Here is a 20779-nt window from a genome sequence, read left to right on the forward strand (position 1 = left end):
GATGTGAAAAGGGAGGAAAACGCCATTTGTAATCTTTTGATCAAACAGGATTTAAGAATAACAGTATATAGCACTTGCCAAAATTTTATTTGAAGTGTTATATATATATATACTGTTTCTGATAAGAAATATTTTTTAAAATATTTATATTATGGTAAAGTTTATTTTTTTAGTGAATATTTTTCAAATACAAAATTTAAAGTCGATGCTTTTCTTACCCAAAAATAAATAAAATGTGCCACTTAAATCAATTTTCGTTTGTTGTTTAAAGTATTTTGGCTTCAAAACTAAAGACAAAATTGATCTCGTATAAAATATTATAATTTCAGTTAAAATTAATTCAATAATCAAAAGCACAAGAAAACAGAAAACAAAATTTTTTAACCCATTTTAAAAATAGGTTATTTTTTATATATTATTAGTATAAATAAATTTATATTTTTAATTAAAAATATTTTAAATTATTTAATATAGAAAATAATAAATTTTAACTATTTAATAATTTATGATGATGATATAAAAAAAAAGTAATGCTTTTATTTTGATGTTGATGATCATGCTTCAAAAACAGTGATGGCAGCAGCTTGGCTGTACTTTGTTTCATGATTGAATTGTTCAATCCTCCCTCAACCACCACCTATTCAAATGACATGGAAATGGAAAACATTCAAGTTTTTTAGTTTTAGTTTATTCACATCAGGTGCCCATTTGATTTTATGAAACCCAATAAATTCTGTATTAATTCTTAAAATCTATGTTATCATGCAAAGAATTGTAGATTTGAGAATAATATATATGATTATTGCGTAGCTACTTTAAAATTAGAGTATTAAACATCTCTTTCCACTGTTAACACTTCTAATCACACATCTAAGTTGTAGAAAGAAAGTTAAGAATTTTATTTTTTATTATTGAGTGTGTAGATTAATTTACATAATTTATTTTTAGTTTAACCTGTGATTTTTTAAATTTCATAAAATACAACTATATTAAATATTCAATAAAAAAAAACTATACATGATAATTTTACCTAAATTCATGACTATCTTCTATATATAAAAAAAATACCCAAATAAAAAAAATTGTTCTTAAAATACAACTTTACGTGAAATTTCTTAAGATATATTTGATTTCTTTTTTTTTAAAAAAAATTAATTTTTTTTTCTAAATATAGTATAAATTTATATTATATTTAAAAAAAATTAAAAACTCTCTTAAAAATAGAAAACAAACGTACCCTTATTTTTTTTCTCGTGAACTCAGAAGTGATTTTGAAAATTATGTTTCTAAGATGATTGGAATGTGTTTACCATTCCATGTGTTAGTCAATAGTTTCAGTTTTCAACGTCACCCCCTTGACTTTCTTTCCTTTATCTCATGCAAAATGAATAATTAAGGCGAGACTGACAAGAAATGTTTCTTAATTATTATAAACTTAGTCAGAATTGTGATGTTTTGTTTGCATATGCTCCAACATGTTTTGGACTTCCAATCCATTGGGCTAAAGTTGGTGAAATCTTACCCATCCCAAGTTTTAATTCAATAAATACATTTATTCATGTTAGAGGCCAAAAAATTCATATCCTTTGGTACATATTGAATGGCTTACTGTGTTATTGTACGACTGTGTTGCATACTATATAGTTTATTGATTTATGTGTTTTTCTTAACCCAAAATAGTTAAGCAACGTCACTGAGATTCTTTTATGTACATGATAATGATGGAAGACTCCTTATTAGGAGTATCAACCCTGCAATATCAAGTTTATTAATTTCTCCCTGAATCCTGGAGCCATGGCCACCAGAGATGGATGATTCATCCATGCTTAACATGTAACTTTTCATCAGAAGTGTTAATTATACACTTTTTTAAACATATATTTTTAATATACTTTCAATGGTTGATTAGTTTTTTAAACAATCAAAACACACATCTTATAAATTAAACTTCTTTTAAAAATTATTTTAATTTTTTAAAAAATAACTAATCACAAAATAGTGTATTTAAAATATTGTGTCATTGATATTCCTCAACTTGTCAAACAATAGTTCTAAATCTTTTTACCTTAAAGCCTATAAATTCTCATAATTACTAAAAAAATGTTAAATATTTTTTATATTTTTAAAATAATAAATGTACACATGATTTAAAAAGTAAAAGCCTTGTAAAAATATATTGTAAATCCTCTTTTCAAACTCTCTTATCACATTAATACTTTGTTTGAATTAAAAAAGAAGAAGAAATGAAAAATAAAGAAGTGCGCGATAAAAAAAGTTAGGAATGTAAAAAGTGAGAAGAAAGGAAAATAATATTTTTCTTAAATAATTTTTATATTCTTATAATATAACAAAAAATAATTAAAGAATAAAGTTGTTTTTTTTATCAACTTTATTCCCTTATATTTTTTCACGCAAGTTAGACATAAAATTCTTTTACATGGGACTCATTTTAACTTTACGTTCCTTTCTCAAATTTCAATCACTAAATGTTATTTTATTTTTGAGTTTTAACATTCTTTATTTATTTTTATTTAGTTTGTCTCATTATGTAAATACATAGACCTAACTCAAACATGATTATTTTTAGTAAAAGATATCTATGGTTTAGAAAATATTAATTGTTAATCCATTGTTTAGCTCAAGAGAATTTAAGAAGAAATAATTTACAGAAGAGAGAATACAGAGATTTTGCAAAATCTTTATTGTTTGCTGAAGGAAAAAAAATAAGAAAAGAAAACTATAAGACGTAATTAGTTTAATTTTCTTCCATTTAGGAAGAAATTGGCGTACATTCTTAAAAATACACTAAAAAGTTACACCTTACCAATACATTAGTTGAATATACTTAGAATGTTGACACACACATTCTTAAAAATATTACAAACAACCAAAGTAAAAAAGGAATACTATTTTTTAAAAATAGAATATTATTTTTCTAATTTTTTTTTAAAAATTTGGCGAACGAAACATCGATTCCTATTCCTAATTTGGGAACACCGAAGTCTGTATTTGTTACAACGCAATGAAGTTGGATCCCACGCTGTAACTCGGAAAAGCATTTGGGCACTTTGGTATTTTCACGCAAAACTCAACTGAACTTGGCTTTGTCCGTTATATTGAAAATGAAGGAACGCAATCTACATAAGGCGTGGTCAAATAGTTCCATAAATTAGTTAAGGTTCAGCCACCTGAAACTACCAAAATACCCTTTCTTCGTTTGTTTCTTTTTCTTTGTCGTTGGGAAACGACACAGTAACGAAGAGAAAGAAGAAGGAGGAAAAGAAGAACATCGTTCCTTCTTCTCTCTCTCTTTCGTTCAAATTGAATAATTGTTGGATGGGAACGTTTCAGAGCTTAAGAAAGGCCTACGGTGCTCTCAAAGACTCCACCACGGTTGGCCTGGCCAAGGTCAATAGCGAATACAAGGTAATTAATTATTTTATATCTATTTTCATCATTCAATTTTATTTATTTTTCTACAAATCTTCTAGCTCAATTAGTTAATTTCAATTTTTCAGATTTTAATTCTCTATTTTATGCGTTGTTCTGATTTTTATTAAGGAATTGGATATTGCAATTGTGAAGGCTACCAGTCACGTAGAATATCCTCCTAAAGAACGTCATGTTCGAAGTGAGTTCTCAAAATTTGATTAATGTAAATGAAAATGATCATGTTTTTCCATTCTTAGCGTGAAATTTGTTTCATATAGGCTTTGAATCTTCAATTTTCTAATGCCTTGGTTTAGTTTCATCGTTCTAATTGCTTGCATTAGAAGAAATTAGAAATGTGATCATTACCATAATGCCAAATTGGGATATTATATGAATTATTTCTCTTTTTGCTCTTCCTTGTAGAAATTTTCTACGCAACATCAGCACACCAACCACGAGCAGATGTAGCTTACTGCATATATGCACTTTCCAAGAGGCTTTCAAAAACACGGAATTGGATAGTAAGTTCTTTTAGTACTTGGTTGTTTGACATTGTTTGAAAGTACTGATAGCTATACAGCGCTGGTAAAGATTTTTTTAATTCATATGATATATTGTAAAATATTATATTTATGAACAGTGTTGGCAACAAATTTGTTATCCTTGCTTTGTTTTTGAAAAATAACAAACATTAGCATAAAATAAGGAAAAAAAGGGAACATTCTGGGACTAAATAATTCTTAGATCAGCTTATTATTGCGAAAGAGAGAGGGAATGAGATTTGCCCACAATTTTACTTAAACTAATGACAATATATCTATATAAACTTTCTTGACGTTGTAACTGAATAATGAAATTACAGGTTGCGGTAAAGACATTGATAGTCTTTCATAGGATATTAAGAGAAGGTGATCCAACAGTCAAAGAAGATCTCTTAAACTACTCACGAAGGGGACGTTTTCTTCAAATATCCAATTTCAAAGATGATTCAAGCCCTCTAGGTAAATTAGTTCTGCACATTAATTTAGACCCTTTTGTTATCTGAAGTTTCTTTTATTTTATGCCTAATTAGATTTCTCTGTGTAGCTTGGGACTGTTCTGCATGGGTTCGAACCTATGCACTATTTTTGGAAGAAAGGCTTGAATGCTTTAGAACCCTTAAATATGACATTGAGTCTGAGCGGTTAACAAAATCATTTAAACAATCACCAGCTTCAGCTCTGGTGTGTGCTTTGCCTTTTAATTTTATTCCTACATTAATTATCCTGTGCAATATTTATTATTATTTTCAGAAATGAATAACTTTTAGCTTTGACAGGTACATAGAAAGACACGAACGTTGTCTAGTGAAGAGCTTTTGGAGCAGTTGCCTGCACTACAGCAACTTCTATATCGCCTTACTGGTTGTCAGGTAAGAATTTATGGGGAAAACTTAGATTTGGTATCTGCATGCTCCTAATATATTATGTCACATCTCTTACCCTGGAAATGACTACATTTTTTCCCCTCAAATAACGTTTAACTTGTTTTGATATCTTGCAGCCTGAAGGGTCGGCTTTTAGCAATTATCTAATACAGTATGCACTGGCCCTGGTATGCATGTTTAGTTTGTGCTTTTCACATAGTGGCACTTTTAAGTATTATCTTAGAATATATTTTGTGTCAATTTCCTGACTGAATAAAATTAGTAAAACATTTTTTTCAAGAAAAGAGAAAGAGTAATGTTCATGTAAAAATTTGTGGATATGCTTGTGAAATGGTATTGGCAAGCAAGGACCTTTCGGATTTACATCCTATAATGCAAAGTTGTTACAGCCTAATTCATCCTTACTTCCTTAGCTCTAGTTTTACTTTCATTGAAAAAGAAAAGACTTCTTCAAAGTGAGCACTCACTTAAAAGAGTGAAGTGCGAAATTTCAACCACTGATGAAGTCAATATTATTTGCACATGCATGACAAATTATGGATTGTTAAAATCTACTCCATTCTTAACAATTCACGTTAGAGGAATCAAATCCTAGAAAAAAATTCTCTTCTATGAATCCATTTACTGAGTATTGTACTATTTCTCTAACTTCATTTTTATGCTTTTGGAAATATCATTTAGGTATTAAAAGAGAGCTTCAAAATATATTGCGCCCTCAATGATGGAATCATAAATCTTGTGGACGTGGTACTTTCTATCTCAGATTAACATCTTATTTTGATTACTTCACTTAAATTTTAAATTGTACTGACAAATGAAATGGCAGTTCTTTGATATGCCAAGATATGATGCAGTGAAGGCTTTACATATTTATAAAAGAGCTGGCAAACAGGTCTTCAGAACCATTCTTTTTGTTATCCAATTTGAATTATTTCTTGTGCTCAATGAGGATTTCCTAAAGGGTCATACTTGTTGAATTGATGATCATTCTTATTCTACAGGCTGAAAATCTTGCTGATTTCTATGAATACTGTAAGCGATTGGACCTTGCCAGGAATTTTCAATTTCCAGCCTTGAGACAGGTTCTTTCTTGCTCATTAGTCATTAATAATAATATTTCATTTGATTTCTCTTAACGATTTCTCACTAAGTTCTTTCCTTCAATAAACAGCCACCTTCCTCTTTTATTGCCACAATGGACGAATACATTAAAGAAGCACCCCTTACAGGCGGTCTTAAGAGACTGGTAAGAAAGAGTGATATATAAATTAATTTTTGAAAGTTTGTCCCTCGTGTATTTTGCATTTGAGTTTCAAAGAATCACTGTGCATCTCTTTCTAAATTTGGATCTGGTGAATCCAAATTAACTCCCAGAGATTGCAAAGTACAGGAATTAAGACATGCAATATTGCAAATGAAGCTTAAGCCACTTTCTCGGGGAGAGGAAGAGCTGAAAGATCTTTAGAACTGAGTCAAAGATTTCTCAGGACATTTGGAATTTCTATTCTTTCATGTTGAATAAAATGTAGGGATGACAATATCTCTAAAATGCCTTAGAAATTGATAGAAAAACTTTAGATCAGCATATTTCTTCTGCATTGGGTTCTAAAGTTAATTTGGCCACACCGATAGATATGGAGAAGTGGTGATTGACCATGATAAATTCTTTTTATTATTAGATTTTACTCAATAATTTTGCACCTATGTTCTGGTTCTAGTCATGTCATATTGCACCAGCCCATATCTCACTGAGGTTTCTGCATTTATTGTAACTGAAATCCTGAAGAAACCACTGTGATGGGCAAAAAATGCTAGTCGTTCTTAAACTTTAATGTATGCCCACAAGTATTTGTATGCTAAGATTGGTTAATACATGTCATGCAATATCAGGAGTTCCCGGAAGAAGATCAATCACCTCAAAAAGAAGAATCAGAACCAAAAGAATCCGAAGAGGCTCAAGCAAATGAGAAACCAGATGAAGAAGTCGATGAGGAAGAACCGGCAGATAAGGATGAAACACAGCCTAAGGAAGAGGAGGCTGAACTTCCTCCTTTGATATCCACTGATGATTTGGTGGTGTGTTTTTGGTTGTCTAGTAATGTTATGCAAGTTTGAGATGTTGGTTAGAGGGAATACATAATGTATTTGTCTACCTTTGCAGGGTCTAAATGAAATAAATCCAAACGCTCAAGAACTGGAAGACAGCAATGCTTTGGCGCTCGCTATTGTACCAGCTGGCGGTAAGGCCTAGAGTAATTGATAGTTAAAGACATAAACTTCTAAAATGCATGCCTATTTAGAGAATGGAGATTGCAATTCGCTTCACTAAGATACATTACATCGAGATAGCCTTTCTGAGGCTCCAATAATTACAACTTTAAAAGTTATGCAATGATTGTTTTGATTTCCATTTGGAAACGAGAATATAAGACATATTTACGTTTGGCCTGATCACAAATAAATCCAAATCTAGCGAAGAAAACTTGTTGAAGCCCAAAAAAACTGGCCATCTTTTCAGCTTTGCAACACGAAACAGATAGGAGAAATGGGCGATGATTCTATATTATGCTAGCACTCATTTCACACATAATTTTATCAAAATTCCCGAGGCTACATGTATCATTGCTCATCCTTGCTCACATAGTTACATACAAAATAAACTTGTAAAGATCTTTTTCCTTTAAACTTCGATCGTGCCCATCATTTAGCTAACCATCCATGCTGTTTGTGTAGGAAATAACTCCAGTGATCTTGCCTTGAATAACATAAGCGGAACTTCTGGTTGGGAACTTGCACTGGTTACAACGCCAAGTAACCATACTAGCCAAGTAAAAGATCGCAAAATGGTTAGTTTTTAAGTTGTATCTCCTTCTTATCATTCTTTAGTTTGAAGCTCATCCGTTTATAATAGCCATCCTAATGAAAACGGACATGTTACTTCTACTCGCTACAACCATCGACTTTTATAAGATATTCATCTCACATACATAGGCTATAGATACAGTTTCACACACGGCAACGAAAAGGTTTGTTTGAAAATGGCTGTTGCGTGCACATACCACATATAATCTAATATAAAGAATAGCTCATAGTGCAGCATTCAGGTCTTGCTAAGTTCTTTAGATGTTAAGCACTGTTCTTTCCCCCCTTTTTTTGAATCAGGGTGGTGGGTTTAACAAGCTATTGCTAGATAGTTTGTATGAAGATGAAAATGCCAGGCGACAACTTCAGCTCCGAAGTTCAGGCTATGGATATGGTGAAATGGATACACATAATCCATTTAATCATTATAATCAGCATGATCCATTTGCAACGTCCAACAATATAGCACCTCCATCCAATGTGCAAATGGCTGTATTGACTCAGCAACAGCAACAGCAACAAATGATGTTCCCACAGCAACAACAACAAATGATGTTCCAACAGCAACAGCAGCAAATGACGTACCAACAACAGCAACAATACAACATGATGATGGTCCCATACCAGTATCCACAGACTCAATACCCTCAACAAATGCCAGTTATGGGTTCTTCTAATCCATTTGGTGATCCCTTACCCATGCCTAGCCATCCTTACAGTTCCATAAACCATCAAGGAAACTACCATTTAATCTAGAGTAGATCTTCTTTCTCACTTAATCCTCCCTTCTCTCCTACACTCCCTACCCAAAAAGAATGTATTATTTATTAAAGTAGGGTAACACTAATTTTCTAATCAAAATATCATTTTTTAAGATTGGCCAGTGAATGTGACATGTACATTTTTATTTTTCATTGGGCGTTCTTGGGTGCATTCTCAAATTAAATCATGCATTTAAAAAATAAAGTCACCCGAGTAAGGCCATAGTCTTGCCAAAAAAATGGTATTATAACTAGCAATACGCCTGGACCCATGTATAATGTCAGGTTTATTGCGTTTACTGTGTCTCTTCAACTGAAAAACCATAAATTACATGACTTACGAATTTGGCCAGAAGAATAGGTTTTCCTTGTGAAATTCATGTCCCGCACGCCTAAATAAAAATGATGACATGTAATCATGATAATAAGGTTATATTAAAAAGTAAAAAACAACCTGAAACTTAATTAAAAGACCAAATTGATTCCATCTCTTTCCTTCCGGCAAGCATGATCAATGATTCAATCTTAACACTAGGATCCTGCATGGATGTATGTGTTCGAGTTGTTCTTTAACTTTCATGGTAGAGACTCTTTCCACAACACCAAATGCCCCTCTGAGTCAAACACAAGAAAGCTTGACCAATGAGAGCAAGGATTTGAATTCTCACTTGGGAAATAAAAGGGGAGGGGACTGCTGTAGAGACACAGTTTCTGAATAAATTCGTATCCTCTGTGTCTCAAGACCTTCCTGTTGAGATTAGATAAGATACAAGTTTTATTATGTAAAGACTCATCGTGATAAGTTTAAAGATCTGACAGTTATATGCAGATTTTGATTATAACTCGTAGATCTTATGAACCATCGTGGTGAGTTCATGCAAAATAAAATCATGTCCATCCTTTTCAATTGTAACATGAGAGAACCCAAATCCTTAACCATACTTGACGATTGGACAAAAAGTCACCTGCAACGTATCTAAGGCTAAGAAGCAGGACAAGATGAGACAGATTGATAATTCTTACTGATTCTTCTGAGTCTACTGAGACAAATTCTTTTATCTTCAAAATTCTAGCACTTCTTTTTTGTATTATTTGAATAGATACATGCATAATCTATTCAAATAAACATCGTGCTAGTAAACAGAAATCACCCCATTTCCCTCTTCCCTCTTTTGTTAAGAGAACTGTTTCACGTAGAATAGCAAAATCGTGCTGGTAACCTTCTATGATTGCATGATCTGCAGCCTTTCAATGGCAATCAATGCTTCAATTACAGAACTTACTAGAAACTAAGCAACGCAAAGTTCAACCCAAACTTGCTCCCCCTTCTAAGTCTTCTAAAATTATATATGCACATGAAACTGATGAAAGCATTGAAAAAGAGCATGCGCTTGGTCGTTCAGACTAGGAATGCTGAAATAAGGTTTTGCTTTATTAGTTACATGAGTATTGACTAGATAGCAGATACTTGATCCAGTATAAATAAAATGTTCAACAATTACAACATTGAAAATATTCGACATATATTGGTTATTTAATATACATATAACACTGAGACCGAAAATTGGAAGAAGAGTTAATTTCACAAAATGGCCAGCACTGCACCTGTGTAAGAATTCCCAACTTGATGCATGGTCTTGAATAGAAGCTTCTGAATCTTCAATTATACACGAATTAAGTTCGCATAAGCTTAGGTCGCAGAAATTCAGATGGAAAGAAGAGAGAGAGAGAGAGAGATGCGTTATTACCATCATCCTTCGTCGTCTAGGTTTTCCGGAAGTGTGAGAAGATTGAGTTGCACAGTAACACGCATGCCTCGAGGGGTGGCATTGGAATTGCCGAATTGGTTGTTTGACTCTGAAGATTGAATGAAGAAGAGTTGAGAAGAGGAGATGGAGAATTTGTGAAGGAAGGGAGAGGGAGGAGGTGGAACCCAGAAGGAGGAGCCAGGGAGGAAGGGAAGCCAATCGGGGGTGGCCTTCTTCACGGTAATACGGTGGTGGTGCTCCTCCAACAACTTGACGTCGTCAATCTCCACCCATTTCGCTTCCGAAGATCGGTGACGATGGCTCACTTTAACGCCCTTCGCCGTTTGGGAAGCGTTGCCGTGACGGAGTAGAGTCTTGGAGTGGGAGACGAACCTTGCCATCTGTAACCAACCATATGCTCCTTCCTTTATTCCAACTTTGTTATGTAAGTCTTTTATTATTTTTAATTAGTAGTATTTATAATTAATTCAGCCGGATCATTATTTAATAAACATTATATTTTTTTAATACAATAGCTTTATATCACTTATCAACGTGATAAAATTCAAATTAATATATTTTGACCTTAATTCGTTAATTACAAAAAATTTGTCTTTTTCCGTGATTATATATACTCACACGTATTTCTTACAAATATTTTTATCAAGAAACTATTTTTTAATATTTTTCTGGTTCTTTGAGTGTAAAGCGAGAGAAAGTAAAGAAGAAAAACCAAAGAAAGAAAGTAAAAAATGTAATAAAGTTATTAAGAGAAAATCACTATTTCAAATATTAAACTTGTTAATTTTAGTTATGATTGAATATCAGTCAAGTTACTTCAAACAATTAAAAAAATATAACAATAAAAATAATTAAAAATTAATTAAATTAATCACAATTAAGCTAAAACAATTAAAGTTGATCAAGAATTGACTAAAAAAGTTAGTTTGAATTGTTTATTTTTTAACTTTGAACATACATTAAAAAAGGTTATTTTAAAATATTTTAATTATAATTTTTAAATAAATAAAAATTCTTATAAAATATCTGAATTACTATAACTTAATTTTTTATTATATGTAACATATTCTTTTTATGTTATTTTAAAAATATACTTAATTTTGTGTTAATTTATTATTAAATATATTATGTAGTATTTCTTTTAGTCTTTTTTATAAGAAACAAAGTTGAATATTCTTTTAGTTCTTATTTAGTTATAAGAAATAAATTATAGATTCAAGATGTATTAATTGCTAAATTTCTTTTATACATTTTTTCTATTAGTATCATTAAATATACAAATTTTTAACTATACTATTTAATAGCATAGATATTTTTGAAATAAAATTTATATTTATAAAAAACATAACAAAATTAATTATTTTTCTTAATCCTAATAATTTAATCTTTTGTTTCCTATAAAAAAGATTGAAAGAAATATTAAACTAATAAATTGTAAATCAGTACTTGCATCAATTCAATAATTAGTCTAATTTAAAATATATTATTAAAAATAATATATAAGAGAAGACGGTGTAAAAATAATATTATTGTCTTCAAAACTAAACAAATGGATAATTTATGAGCTTTTTTATTGGGATCATTACAAATAAAAAAAAAAAGAAAATTTTATTAAAAATTACGTTGATAATGCATAAAAAATTATGTTAGAAGTGTATTAATAGTATTTTAAATTTCTTAGCCAATACTTTAAGAGTATTAGTTATAAAATTTTAGTGTATATGTATTTTTAAAATTGGATATATTTCAAATTTTAAACGTATAAGCTTTTTAAACTTAAATTTCAAGGATAGAAATGAGCAGGGTGATAGAGTGGGGATATAGAAATATAAAAATTGACCTATCTAAACTTGAAGGCAATATAGTTTGAGACTGCTATTGCAACCTCCGAAATTCTAAAACGCAAAACCAAGGTATTGCATGCAATGCAATCAAACAAAAATTAAATCATAAACAGGAATGAGTCATAATTTATTTCACAGTAACCCGAATATTTGTTTATATACATATTCATCTCTCAGTCAGAACATCTGCAAAACTTTGGTATTTATGAGCTATATAAGGAAGTGAAGCAGAAGAAACCATCTTATGGTCACTAAAGAATTGTAATTACAAAAATATATACAGAGAATGTAAGTTTCCTCTCACTCTCACATCTCAGACAAAAGATTGCTAATTCTGCGGAGCTCCTCCAGAGCTGATATGGCAGTAACCTCCTCTTTACCAATCACAGGATTCTTTGACATGTTATCCACTGATAATGCTCCTTCTCCCGGCTCTTGTTGGAAAGCACACTCGATCACCTGCCACACAAATAACCAGTTCTTAGGATAGCATGTTTGAGGTCTACATAGCACATTTCATGTAAGACTAAGGACCTGTTTGATTTCAAAAAATATTTTTTTTATTTCACTTTTAATTATAAAACTGTCACCTTATTTTCATTTATTTTCTGTTTTTAAAGATTTGTACAGAAAGGATTGAAAACATTTTTATTCTCTACTTGCACTATTTCTTGTACAAATCTTTGAAAACAGGAAATATAATGAAAACAAGGTGATAATTTTGTAGTTGAAAGTGAAAATAAAAAATAAAAATTGTAAACAATTTCTAAACCAAACAGCCCCCGAGTTTTTTCAATCTTCAGTTCACTCACTACCATGTCATTGAATTTGAGAGTGACAATAAGAAAGAGCTTTACCTGAATATGCTCAAGCATAGACTGCCCAAGATTCCGCAAACTGTCCATCACATTCTGCTCTGTAGAATCCCCTTTGCAATAAACAGAACTACAATGTCCATTAGCTGTAGAAGAGGGGATTGTATTATTTTGATTGTTACTGTTGTTGGCAGGTTTTACAGCCTCAGAAGAATCTTCTCCTTTGTCTGACATAAACTCGCCATTGTTCTGCCCAAATTTCCAAAGCCACTGGAATTTATTCAGTTTTCTGTCAGAATGTGTGGTTGAGTTTCGTGTAGAATTATTGATATTATGGGACCCTGATATCCGAGATTCGTTCTTGGGATGATCAGATGTTGGAACAGGTGAATCAATGGGACTACTATGTGAAGTTTCATGAATTTCATCAAGGGATAAATTAGACCCAACACTGCTCTTCTGCGAGTCGTTTTCAGGATAATTGGCCTCGTTAGGAGGACTAGCAGGGCAAGAAATTATAGGTGAGTTATCCTCACTGATGTTTCGACTTAGACATCTATCCTCGGAAGAGTAGCAGTTGCTGCCTTCAGAGACATCATCTCGATGCTCCTCTTGGACTGCTGTAGAAAGATTATCCTGTTGGCGCAAGATTTCATGACAGTGCCGCGTTTCTGTATCTTCCTCAAAGCCAAGTTCCTTAGAAAGATCTTCTAACAAATTGCGCCTAACAGTTGACTTAGATTCCTTTTTACCACTCTTAATCCTTGATGAAGGGTCAGATTCTGTTCTTCTCAAACTGAATTTCACTTTTTCTGTCCATCCCTTCTTCCTAGTTGGAACCTCTTTTTCTACTCCATCTTGCTTATGTTCTTTAGAACTATGGACAACTCTCCACTTTTCTTCCCAGTAGCTATCAGGTAACAATTTCAGAGGATTTTTTGGTGAAGCTGATTCAGAAGTGTGAGATTTAGCAATAATTGATTTACCCTGGTTATGATAATAATCCACAAATGAAGGCATTGAAGATGAAATGTCAGTACTTAATGCAAGAGCCTGCAAGGATTTAGCCTTCTCTATTAGTTTTTTAATGTCAGTGTCCTCAGGGAAGTTTAATAATCTCTGGAGACAGATTGTTGGATTTTCAGTTGCAAGCAGTGAAGATCTTAAACGAAGTATCATCGCCACAGCCATAGCTGTGATGAATGCTCCACGAGAGGATTGAAAGATCCTAAAACCAGAGTCTGTGTTATCCTCGATGTGTTTATCCATTTTACTATTATCTGATAGAAAGATTTCATCCCAGATTATCAAGAGGTTGCCTAGTGAAAATTCCCGTCCAAATAAAACTCGCAACCAGCGGAGAGCAAAGTATTGGGGTTCAACTCCAAGCTCAACAAGATGGCTATGCAGAGATGAATCCACATGAGACAACAAATGATACAATGCAGCAGAAGCTTCAATTACAGGAGGCAAGCCAGTATGAGACCCATGTACAGGTGAATAAGAGAAGAAATCGGCCATTGCAACTGAACCACGAGCACCATTCATTAAAGCATCAAACATGCAGTATGCATCATGTTCGATGAATTTCTCAGATAAAACAACGCCCAGTTCACCTTCAGCCCCGTAAGCATCACTTAGCAATACAATGGTCTGTATCTCAGGATCAAGTTCATCAAGACTCTTCATTTTCGTTGCATTTCCATTAGAGCCAATTTCATCCTCCATTAAGTCTGAAGATTTTCTAAAATCAAAGCTGTAAGAGAGATCATTCTCTTGAAAAAAGAGATCGTCAAATCTGTCTGTGAAGTGATCTTCATAAAGCTTTCGGACTTCAGAAAGACGTTCCACATCAACTTGGAGAACATAAAGCACCGGAGCAAGTAATTCATGCATTCCTATAAAATAAATGAATGATAAAAAGGTCAATAGTGTCAGATGAGCTATTTGTATGACATATATGACTAAAGCACAAGTTATATGGAAACCTGGAAGCCAAACTGGAGTTGCTATAAGGTGTTTCACCTGAGTTTTGGACCACTCACAATCCAGTTATTTTAATTGGTCAGTAAATTTTTTAAAATATTTATTTAATATTTTTAAAATTTTACATCTCGTATCCAATGCTATTAATGCAGAACCACTATATATATACATTTGCTGCCAAACTTAAGGGAATTTATAATTTATCAAGTAACAGGTTCCCCACAATTTAATCATTTAATGTCCTCTAATCAATGGATCTCACAATAAAGAGAACCATGATAACATTGAAACCATACTTAAAATAAAGTTGGTAGTACCATAACCATAGCATAGCTACTTAGATGGAGTTGGCAGGAAAAATATGACAACCATCCCAAAATGGCAAAAGATATTTATGACAAAGTATAATTCACTTAATTTCAAGGTATTGTCTACAAATGTTGCTAAGCCGAGCAATTTACCTTGTCTATAACCACATTCTGGGTGTCTGAGACACCATAGTAATAAAATTCGTCTCAATATGCCTTGGCATCCTGGTGTCTGAAAATAGTTGCCATGTTCTGGATATAAACGTGATAAGTCCTGATCAACCATCCTCTCCAGCTCCGCATTCCGAAAATAGCGACTCCATGTACTGTCTGCATGAAGCCATATTCTCAACACAGAGCATTCAATGGCAAGACACAGAGAGGTTAAGATAAACTAGCTAGTTATCTACTTAATGGTATTTCAAGGTTTGGCAGAAAAAATATGACATGTAGTCTTTTCTATCTGCTTCAACTTTATCTAAGGAGTTTGTTAACTGCCATTATTTCTTTGCTTAGCCTTTTTGCATCTTTAGTTGTGACTAAATGAGTAGAGAGTATTGCTATATTCCTTTGGGGTGGGGAGGGTATTTTAGCAAAACCTTGGACAACAGCAATAGGTATATAATCTGTCAACAAATAAAAGGATACCAGAGGATGAGGCTTGGAGTGTGAGAAAATATGCTTAGATTTTACCTGGATTTTGTGAAAGTGGGTTGTCCATGACAAGATCAGGTGAACCACTTCCATCCTTGGGAAGATGCGGATCAACCAGGAGGCGTCCTCTCAAACTGGCATACCTGACAAGATAATAAACAGTTCATGTTAAATAAGATTCTCCCTCCCACAAAAAATCCAATTAGCTGAACAAATATGCAATTCTTTTTGGAGCGCAGCTATGCCAGACATCAAGAAATAGGTGGAGCAAGCAACTCAGTAATGGCAACACTACACATGGAGCATATCCACAATACATGATTTACCCAAGCAAACCTCAATGCCAAATGAAGCAATAGATTAATTTTCTTTTCATTTCGATGGGGGGACAAAAGAAGATAACATTGATTTTAACTGAACGAATGCCCCCCCAAATTCATAAGCAAGCATTCTGGAATAAATTTTATCGAGGTTTCCTGTATTTTCCGTATGATTATATACCCATCATTTAAAAATAAATAACTTGCAAGGCGTGCTTTCCTTGTTATTATATAGTTGAAGGGAAAAAAATAAAATAAAACCAATTACATAAAAATAAAAACAGTTATAAACTTATAGGATATCAGCGTATCATGAAGCTTATCATCAATACTTAGGAAGTGCATATTATAATGAAAGCAATATTCTAATTCTGACACGAAAGAAGAAGGGAGCGAAAAAAAACAGACAGCAACAGACAAGGTAGCATTGGCAAGAATACCTATCACTATCGACAAAGTTCTGAAATTTGCACTGAATTGGACCAATACAATTAGCATACAAAAAAAACAAATTGGATTAAAACCCACAAGAACAAAAATATTTAATTAACATCCTCATCAATAAAATACATTGATTAGGCGTGATCATAGAGCTGGTGTTACCTCCTTCTCGAATTGGCGGTGGCACGACGAAGATCATCAATGGAAGAAGAAGACGGTAACACCCCAAGATTTATACGCCACTGCAAACCTCTAAGATCCACGAATCGCCGACTCTCCGGTGCCGATCCCTGAGAAACGGTGTCGGAGCTTAAAGACGGCACCGACGACGATTCCGGGAATGGAGGGTCCATCAGAGCCGGCGGCATGATTTTCCGGTAATTCCTCACCGACCCAGATGCTCAAAAGCAACGAGAGTCAAGAAAAACTAAAGCTTTGCAGAAAACTCAACAAAATTTGTTTCAAATTCAGAAGCGGGACCCCACGAAACGTAACATGCTACTTGAATTCCCTTCTGGGAATGCGAAAAATTGAAAATTTGAGCCACGCAACACGAAATTGTTGAAGAAGAAACGGAAATTTATTGTGGGGGATAGAGAGAGGAGGAAATTCAGGTAGGAAGAAAAAGCGAATGAAAGAAGAGAAAAAGGTGAATGTAGGGAAAAGGGTGAAATATCGTGGCAATTTATGAGACAAGAGTGTGGACAGAGAAGGAAAATGATTAGGAGAGTTGGATGTTTGTTCTGCAGATTCTCTGCTTCTCTATCTCTCCCTGTCTCGGAAAAAAGAGAAAGGGGAGAGAGAGAGAGAGAGAGAGAGAGAGAGGGGCGAAGAGAGGGAATAGCAGGTTTGTTTGTGCACGGAAAAGGAAAGAAAATAAAAAGAAGAATAAAAAGTGAATGGCGTATTTGTATTGTGAGCAAGTTGTGATGGAGGGTAAATTGAGCTGTCATCCTCTGCAAATTTCAACCCCATTTTCATTCTCTTAGTGGAAATTGCCATATTTTTTCTGTGACCTTTTGATCAATAATAATTAGTACTCTTGATTAATTTATTGTTATATACGTTGAAGTATTAGTATTTGTTTTTATATAGGAAATTTATTTGTATATATGTGTGTTTATATTTGGAATTATAAATTCATAAGCCCCTTTTTATATTTTACCTATCATTGAAAAAATAAAGTTTGTTTGATGTTTCAAAATTTAATACTTGTATGTAAACTATTATTTTTATAATATTTTTACATACATTTATAATTGGTGTAATGCAAATAAATAAATAAATAAAATATACGTATAAAAATAATGAGTGAAAGGTAAGGAGCTTTGTTGAGACATATTCTTATTGAGTGCTGTTAAATGCTTTTAGCTGTTATTGCTAAGATGAGTCATATTCTTACTTACCTGACGTGGCGGATACGTGTCTGTCTCTTACCAACATTTTGTCTAAACCTTTTAGAAAGTAAGGAATGCATCATTATTCAACATCAGGCCGTATGAAATGTGTTATTAGGAAAATTAAAAAAATATTTGCATGTTCTTCCATAAATGTTCATAATTAAACTTTCCGAGCACATAAATTATATATCAGATATTGTTCTAATTTTATAGTTTAATATATAATTTTAAGTTTAAATTTTAATAAATACAATCCTTTTAAATTCTCAAATAAAAATAAATTTCGTCGGCTAAGTGCTCATAAATTTACACTTATGTAATTAACATTCAATGACTAGAAACAAGTTGAGTGCGAGTCTATCTGAAAATGGTGGATCCATGCCATGCATCATGCAGATAACGACACAGTGGGGTGCTTCGTAACTCTCAACGGGTTATGCCTAATCCACACATTCAACGTCCACTTATTTCTCTTTTTGTATCAATTCATCCACTTTATCAATTATCAAAAATAATATCCAAAATAATAACAAAAACACGTGTCAGTAAATAAAAAATGGAGTATTACGTATGTAGTTCTTGAGGATATTATGAACATTGAAATTGGCCTAGCAATGTTGAGAAATGGCCACATTGGTCCATGAAGTGAAGACGGTACGAACTTGTCACAGCACATATCACATTCGCTTGACCAGACATTTTGATTGGATCAAATCCAGTGTATATTTTCTTCACATACATGCATGCCCTAAATCTAAATGTTGAATATTAATTTTGTTTATTTTTTTCATAGTTAACTTAAACAACACGGTACCCACTACTCAGAAAATATACTATATCTGACAGCATAATGATATTCTCTTATGTTTCCACTTTGCTTTGGGTTGCTAGCTACAGCTTCCACTTGTTTCTATTGTAATTGGAAAGTCAGATAATTAAACAAATCAAAATTCAAATAAAGATAATCTTCTGAAACATTATAGCATAGTTTGAATGCTTGATTAATAAAGCAGGAAACAAATTGAAATGGGAGAATATTCTTGTCAAATAGATCTGGATACTTTCATATCATTGACATGACATGATATAGTTATGTTAAAAAAAAGGTGCAATAAAATTTATTAAACCTAATTAGTAAAATTTACAGGTAAATTATGTGAATCCTTATTTAATAAAAATATATATTTCTTTTTCTAACATTATTATATAATATTGGTTAATAATAAGAAAGGATTGAAATTCCTATAAAATTCTTAACCTTGAGGAGAGCAAGACTTGATGATCCTAGCAGCAAAAGTTCTACTAAAAGGGGTTCATCAGAAACAGTTCCTCCTCTCTTTCAACACATGAATAAGTGGAAAACACTTGGAGTGACTTCAATCAAAGAGCAAGGCCACTCGAAAGAAGAAAATATAAATTCTAAAGTGAGCTAGTTTTGGACAATTTACGCAGTATTATTTAAACTTTTGTTTTGTCATTATGAAAAGCCACTAATTAGATATGTTCAACCATACAACTTTGCATTGGAACGATAGCACTCTTTCCAAGTTTTAAATCACGTATCCCTGATGATATTAATAGTGTTCATTTTATTAAATACCGTTCAAGTGAATTTAAATTTAGACGATTCCTTTCAACTAACACGAATTTAATTTATAAACCCAATTAAGGTTATCACCACTTTTAGTTTTATTCATCTACTTTGAAGAAATACAGAACTCGTAATCCTTAATTTATGACCATGAGATTAACATAATTAGTACATGCCACAATTGTAGTCAAGCAAGTGATCAACGCTAAAACAAGGAATTAGTAGTGATAAAAGTTGTAAAATTATCATTTTCTTTTCTTGATCTGCTCGGTATTCAATGGCCTTCCATCAGTATACTCTCTAGACACACGCGTAAGAGGATAAAAATAAAAGTTCATATTATTCCAAAACTGGTCAAGACTTCATTAATACCCGTCAAGATTAACTATTGATGTCATGTATGCTTTCAAAATATATGAAAATAAAAATACTTAATGTGTTTTTAATTATTAATTTTTAAATGATTTGAAAAAAATAATCAAATAATAAATAATTAAAATTTTATAATTTAAGTGAAAAAATTCATATTAAATAGAATAATGAATTTAATAATCACATGTTAACTGGTGGTGGAAAAAATGTTAAATCGTACACTTGTGTTTATTCCCTCCTGAAATGGATTTATATTAATGTTATACTTAACATTCTTATTTTATTCAATAATTTTTTCATGAAATGTAATTTTTATTAATTGTTATTGAGTTATATCTAGTTATCTATCAATACTTCAATTGTTCATCTAAAATTTTATTTTTACATATTTTTCAAAATATATCACGATAATCTTAATATTTATGTATGAAGAATTAAATGATTGCCAACTAAAGTATGCTTGGCTCTCCAATTAATCTCTGATGCTACTTCTGTTCTTTTAATGTGCTAGCGGGGTGTTAGGGTCCTTATAACCATTTAAATTTATAATATTTATTATCTATTAAAATATCCATTCATGTCAATTGAGCTCACCTCTCAAGTTAAGGTAGTTTGTGTATTGTGTATACTGGATCGTAAGTGTTGTTCAATGGTTTTGGCGACACCCTTTAACTCTTCATCCAATAATTTCTCTTTCCTTTTTAATGGCTAGGAAACATGGGTATGATATGGTCTTATCTCTGCATATAAAAGTGCATACAGCCATACAAAAACATAATTTCTCTTTTAAAGATAGTG

General features: G+C 32.2%; 3 protein-coding genes across 4 annotated transcripts; 1 reads left to right on the forward strand and 2 right to left on the reverse strand.

The window, feature by feature from the left end:
- The first annotated feature begins 2978 nt into the window (after positions 1-2978).
- LOC113846543 (putative clathrin assembly protein At5g57200) lies at positions 2979-8590 on the forward strand. The gene is made up of 15 exons (XM_027474945.1): positions 2979-3426; positions 3562-3631; positions 3856-3953; positions 4295-4433; positions 4519-4655; positions 4751-4843; positions 4975-5025; positions 5540-5605; positions 5685-5750; positions 5860-5940; positions 6030-6104; positions 6749-6934; positions 7020-7098; positions 7592-7704; positions 8021-8590. Exons 1-15 carry the CDS (start codon positions 3337-3339, stop codon positions 8474-8476), a joined length of 1800 nt encoding a protein of 599 aa, XP_027330746.1. The 5' UTR covers positions 2979-3336; the 3' UTR covers positions 8477-8590.
- Positions 8591-9898: 1308 nt separating this feature from the next.
- LOC113846544 lies at positions 9899-10673 on the reverse strand. Its single transcript, XM_027474946.1, has one exon. It carries the CDS (start codon positions 10628-10630, stop codon positions 10232-10234), a length of 399 nt encoding a protein of 132 aa, XP_027330747.1. The 5' UTR covers positions 10631-10673; the 3' UTR covers positions 9899-10231.
- A 1523-nt stretch (positions 10674-12196) lies between these two features.
- On the reverse strand, positions 12197-17504 carry LOC113846542. Of its 2 annotated transcripts, none has more exons than XM_027474942.1 (5): positions 16781-17504; positions 15897-16000; positions 15357-15533; positions 12952-14807; positions 12197-12553 (listed from the first exon to the last, which is right to left on the reverse strand). In XM_027474942.1, the coding sequence occupies exons 1-5, from the start codon at positions 16984-16986 to the stop codon at positions 12401-12403; spliced, it is 2496 nt and encodes an 831-aa protein (XP_027330743.1). In that variant the 5' UTR covers positions 16987-17504; the 3' UTR covers positions 12197-12400. The 2 variants fall into 2 exon arrangements, with proteins under 2 accessions (XP_027330743.1, XP_027330744.1); XM_027474943.1 differs by having other exon boundaries at positions 15897-15985; positions 16781-17415.
- Positions 17505-20779: the final 3275 nt, after the last annotated feature.

Source organism: Abrus precatorius, unplaced genomic scaffold (assembly GCF_003935025.1).
Source record: "Abrus precatorius isolate BTA unplaced genomic scaffold, Abrus_2018 Scaffold8, whole genome shotgun sequence".
Taxonomy (NCBI): domain Eukaryota; kingdom Viridiplantae; phylum Streptophyta; class Magnoliopsida; order Fabales; family Fabaceae; genus Abrus; species Abrus precatorius.